The sequence below is a fragment of the Thamnophis sirtalis genome, unplaced genomic scaffold (genome assembly GCF_051295495.1).
Source record: "Thamnophis sirtalis isolate CommonGarterSnake01/CBP01778 unplaced genomic scaffold, rThaSir2_p1.2 scaffold_11, whole genome shotgun sequence".
NCBI lineage: Eukaryota > Metazoa > Chordata > Lepidosauria > Squamata > Natricidae > Thamnophis > Thamnophis sirtalis.
Genome location: NW_028261391.1, coordinates 66,116,277 through 66,122,276, shown reverse-complemented (window position 1 = coordinate 66,122,276; position 6,000 = coordinate 66,116,277). Strand labels below are relative to the sequence as shown.

At 39.4% G+C, this 6,000-nt stretch overlaps 1 protein-coding gene across 3 annotated transcripts in view; it reads right to left on the bottom strand.

Annotated features, from left to right (window-relative positions):
• The window catches only part of DOCK1 (dedicator of cytokinesis 1), a 457,702-nt gene that overhangs the window by 359,268 nt on the left and 92,434 nt on the right, over positions 1–6,000 (bottom strand). For all 3 annotated transcript variants that reach the window (XM_087725976.1, XM_087725977.1, XM_087725978.1), the window contains exon 16: positions 3,520–3,592. In XM_087725976.1, coding sequence (XP_087582102.1) covers positions 3,520–3,592 — 73 coding nt within the window. The remainder of the gene's footprint in view (positions 1–3,519; positions 3,593–6,000) is intronic.

Genomic DNA, 6,000 nt, shown 5'->3' with positions numbered 1-6,000 from the left:
ATCACGTGACTGTACTGCTTAGGGATTACAATCTTAACATTATCCATTGCCACCGTTAAGCAAGTCATTAAGCCAGTCATTAACCAAGAACCTCTTCCTAACTTCCTGCTAGCTTCCTCTAAGCAAAATAAATAAGGAAACCACAATTCCTAGGCAGCTCACAAGAAGCCTGCTAGATTGTCCACGTGGCAGCACCCATCCAGCAGTAGCAGAGCTGGGCTGGGGAAGGCGACTGCTAGGGCGGGAGGGTGCGCAAGCCACTTCTGTGGCACCATGCAAGCACAGTTGGATCAAGGGTGGCTGCTACCAGGGTAGGAGCTTGTGCCCTGTGCCCCAAATGACCTCCATCTTCTTCTTCCTCCCACTTGACGGGGCACACCCAGGTTGGTCTTTTGCAAAGGAGACAGAATGGCACACAATGACAAATGTAGTGAAGCTCAAGGTGGCAGGGGCAGCAGAGATAGGGAGAAATAGGTGGGGGAACTGGTGTGCACCCTGCAATCATAAATGTGGATAGGTTGCCCAATGCCCAAATTTTGATCTTCTGACAGCCAGGGCTGTAAGTTCAAGAAGTAAATGTAAGTACCGTTCATTCAGCACTGGCATAACCTCAAAGAGTCACTGAACAAGTGGTTTTTAAGCAAGGACTACCTAGAGTGTTTTCATAAATAATTTATCTATTCCCAATCTCCCTTCTAACCTTTAACCCTGGTATATGTCTCCTGGCCTTCCGAAAAGCCGTTAAAACCTGGCTGTGTCGACAGGCCTGGGGTTGATGAGCTCCTTTCCCCTCTCGACAGGTGTGGTTGTTGGTTATTTTAAATGTCTGTTTCGTATTTGTATGTTCCCTTTCCCGTTTGAGTTGTTCGCCGCCCTGAGTCCCTATAGGGAATAGGGCGGCATATAAATAAAATAAAACTTCAAACTTCAAACTATGGACTCAGTATCATTTCCCCACCTTCATTTCCTATGGAGCCGAGGTGGCGCAGTGGTTAAATGCAGCACTGCAAGCTACTTCAGCTGACTGCAGTTCTGCAGTTCGGCTGTTCAAATCTCACCGGCTCAGGGTTGACTCAGCCTTCCATCCTTCCGAGGTGGGTAAAATGAGGACCCGGATTGTTGTTGGGGGCAATATGCTGACTCTGTAAACCGCTTAGAGAGGGCTGAAAGCCCTATGAAGCGGTATATAAGTCTAACTGCTATTGCTATTGCTATTAAACCTCCATCCTCTGTACACTGAATAGGACCTGTAATTTTACTTTAGTACAGGGCGGGGCATAACCTTTTCCTAGGGGGTCACAGCAACACTTGTAATAACAACACAAATAATTCATACACCATTCGAAAGCCCATCAAAAACTGAGTTTATTGACACGATTTAATAGTCAGTATGACCACCATTAGCCCTTCGAACAGCATTCAAACGAGGTGGATAAGAACACAACAAATCTTCAAACAGTTCCGTTCGATTTTCCAGGGCGGGGCATAACCTTTTCCTAGGGGGTCACAGCAAGATCGACAGCAGTTTACAACTTCCGCGACACCTCATTTTAAAGCCCATAAAAAACTGAATTGAATGAGCTATTAAATGTTAAATTTGTTTCGGTTGAAACTTTGAGAATGAATTTGGAAACTGTGTTGAAAAATCTGGAAAATCGAACGGAACTGTTTGAAGATTTGTTGTGTTCTTATCCACCTCGTTTGAATGCTGTTCGAAGGGCTAATGGTGGTCATACTGACTATTAAATCGTGTCAATAAACTCAGTTTTTGATGGGCTTTCGAATGGTGTATGAATTATTTGTGTTGTTATTACAAGTGTTGCTGTGACCCCCTAGGAAAAGGTTATGCCCCGCCCTGTACAACAAAGATAAACTTCTGCTATGAAGTTTGATTTCCACTAGCAGAATATTTTAACATTTATGTAAAACAGGATTAACACCTTATTAATTCATCAAACTAATATCCTGCCACAACCGCAGGACTCTCGGTGGTTCCTTAAATAAGACTATACAATAACAAAATAAAAGCATAAAAGAATTAAAATGGTGCCAGACCCAGGGAAAAAAAAATTCCAGGAAAGCTCTTCAGCTTTTTCCAGAAAGCAGACAAATTGCAGTGCAAACAAAAATGGGAAGGAGAATTTGAATGACAACCTGGATCAACCCAGCAGCAGTTTAAAAGATGTATGGGAAAACACTGTAGCAGCAGTCCTAAGCCTTATAGCATGAAGGATTATAATAATCTAAAGTCTAATCACTTTTGTGGCACGACAAAACCGTGCTCGACTAAAGCGCGCCCGATTAAACTGCGTCGCTGACGTCATCAACAGGGCAACAACAGCGAGCGCGGAGAAAGAAGGGCGCTTTGAAAGCAAGCCGATTCAAGTTAAGGTAAGGGTTAGGTTTAAGGTTAGTTTAGGGTTAGGTTTAGGGTTAGGTTAAGGGTTAGGGTTAGGTTAAGGGTTAGATTAAGGGTTAGAGTTAGGTTTAGGGTTAGGTTAAGGGTTAGGTTTAGGGTTAGGTTAAGGGTTAGGTTTAAGGTTAGGTTTAGGGTTAGCTTAAGGGTTAGGTTTAGGGGGGTTAGGTTTAGGTTTAGGGGTTAATTTTAGGTTTAGCGTTTACAGCGTGCTTCTGTCTCCGTGCTGTTGTCGCCCTGTGATGACATCAGCTACGTGGTTTCGTCAAGCGCGCTTTAGTCGAACGCGGTTTTGTGGTGGAACCAATCACTCTGGCCATCCCCTAGCTGCTGCAACTTAATGCAAATGTTTCCTATTGAAACTGTTTGTAGTTAATGGTCATAAATACATCAGTAAATTACTGTCTCTTGTTTTCATTAGTGAAATTGTTAAATTTTCTGTTAAAATTATTGCTTTCATTCAATGATTAATTTTACAACAAAAGCAGCAGCTCTTTTAATTATAGAAGCACTAAAAATTACGAAGATGTCAAATCTTACAAGTTCTAAGTATAAACACTGAAGATTACACAATTAAAACTTTGGTTTTTCTTTGCCAATATTACAATAAAAATTGAAGCTAGGTTTTTAATGAATTCAGTAACATTAGTTAGATCAGCCGTAATCTTATTACAAACTAGTAAGGCGTCATTAACTGCATTAATAATAAACATGAAACAAGCTAAATACTAGTTTATCTCACTGAAACGTATGAACTTTAAACAGCAACATTAACAAGAGAAGTCAATACTTGGCTTGTAAGTAAAATGCTAACAAGCTTTTCCATAGACTTCATGACTAATGAAAATCACAGCAGCCCATTAACAGTATAAACAAGTTAGTTTATTTTCTCTATAAAAATGTTGTAAATACCCAAATACCAGCCTCTAAGAAGCACACACCCAATATTATCAATTGGCTTTACCTAAATAAAGAAGTGTAAAAAAGAATAAACTATAGGAAAAGGCATCAAGACAAGAGACCAAAAGAATAGGGGTTCGAATTAGAAAGAAATTTCTTTAAAATAGCTTTAAAAAAAATAAGAGTGGATGTAAATTACTCACAATCCTGTGATGATCTGTGCCGGAAGGTAAACCTTAGATGACTCCGGTTTACATCTTCAATGGGGATTGCAACCTTCACAAAACAAAAGATAAAGTTATGGATATCAAACATTTTATTGAGATATAATATTTTACATGTTGTTATTTTTTAATTGTTAATCACCCAGAGTTGCTCTGAGAGTGAGATGGGCAGTATTTAAAATTGATCAATCAATAAATAAAAATTGACAGCTATTATATGTTTCTGTGTTTGTACACACCCACACACAAATATACAAATTACACAAACACACACACACACACACAAACATACTAGCCTAAAACCTGTTGTCTAATCCAGAAAAGTAACAGTCAATTCAACACTCACAGTGTTTAATAGTATTTAAGCTAATTGCTTAAAAGAACCGGCAAATAAATATTGTCACAGGAACGTCCCCTTCCTGATTAATTGTACCCCCCTTCTCCTTTCTCCAGATCTGAATTTATAAAGGTGATATGACAACAGCAAAACCATATTTTCAAACGTGTGTTGTTTTAAACAACATTTACTGAAGTATTTGAAACCATGAGATCACTTCTTTAATACAAAAACTTATTTCTCCAGAGCTTCAACAGCTAAGTACTCGAAAAAGAATCAGTCCTTTTTCAGAAAGCAGAATAGTACAGAATAAAGCACTAAATATTTTCTCTTTTTGTTCTGTAACCCAGGCTGACTTTTCAGTTAGGCTGGAATTAAGCTGCCAAGAACTCCTCAGATGAGTAATTCAGTGTGTTAGTATGTCATTCAGTAGACCTTTACTGAACTAATGTGAGAGTTTGCACACTGAAAGGAATTACAATGATCAAAAAGCAGGAACCCCTGCTTCAGAAAAAAGGCAGGTTTCTAGCCCTCATACATTGAAAGAGTTTTGTCACCTAAATTATGTCTATGTGTATGCAACATTAAGTACATTTCTTCTAATAATAGTCTTAATCAGAGCATTTCTATTCTTGTTCCTTATTTATCAGTAACTATTCCTAGTCCAGACTTCGAGAAGAGAAGATTGAACAGTCTGCCATGAACTGAATCCCCTGGGCATCTTTTTTATATAGCGTATGGTAAAAATATTTTTTGCTCAACCTTCCTTTGTTACTGTAGCACCAATAATAATTTCTCATACCTAAGATTACAATTCAGAAATATGAAATAAATCTCCTTCTCTATTTGACTAGTAACAGAGGAAAGTGAAATTGTACTATGGAGAACAAAAATTTAGAACATCTAAAAGGCGGCCAGATTTTGGTGTTCGGTGTTTTTTCCAGACAGTAGAATATTGTTCATCTTCTTTACAAAGAATAAGGTTACCGCATCATGTTTATTCTGTTAAAGGGTGCTTTCATTTATGATCCAGGGGTTTAATCTTATTGTTATCAAGAAACATCAGATCCCCCAATTATGTTTTTTCTATTATTGTTCAGCCTTTTAAATGTTCTGTCAACCTTTAACTCTCTTGGACACTTCCTACTTCATATCACATTAATCTCCCAAAAATTTCACTACAGAAAACTGCTGCTGCCATGTAATTCTTAATATTTTAACAATTATAAATAATGTTACCTAATAGAAATTCTCTATTACCAGTGATTGGTGAACCTTTTTTGGCTCGCATGCCATAAGCGGGGGAAGCGCAGGGGTGTCGTGCGTGGGCGTCCCAAACCCATAATACAATGCGCGACATTCTCGAACTTCTGGGCCGGGTTTTTGCACTCCGGAGGCGTCAGGGAAGCTCCTGAAATCTCCGGGCTGCCTCGGGGGGGGGGGCTGTTTTCTCCCTCCCCAGGCTCCTATAAAGCCTCTGAAACCTGGAGAGGGCGAAAAATGGCTTCAAAAAAGGCTAAAGTCAGCTAGCCAGCATGCTCGTGCGTGCTGGCCAACTGACAGGGCAACGCTTCGCGTGCCCTGACAAATGCTCCGTGTGCCACTTATGGCACGCTTGCCATAGGTTCGCTATCCCGGCTCTATACTATCCATTAAAAGTCTTACTGAAAGGTAAATCAATATAAAAGCATTATATTGTTTTTAGCAGGGCATTTTATGAACCTTGCATAGGAAATGGCAACTATTGTACAAGGTGTAGCAGTACTAATAGTATGTACAAAATACCTTCACTGTAGATCGTCAAAGTAATTCCTCAATTTGGCAAAATAAAAATGTCTTTATTATGATGCAGAAAATACCACAACAGTCTTCCCTCTAAAGAGAAATTACTGCGTAGCTGGGACCTGCCTATCAGAAAAAGCTTTTTTTCTGAAAGCTACTCATCATCTCTCATTCAGCAGGAGTATCTAGAGAAGCACTTCAAGTGCAAATCCTATCATCCCAATAGTAGATATGGCAGGTGATGGCTCTTTCAGACAGGCTAGCCTTAAGCACTATTCTCTCCAAATCGCATCTAGAACTGACTCACACTAGAAAACATAGAAAAAAAACCTGACATAATA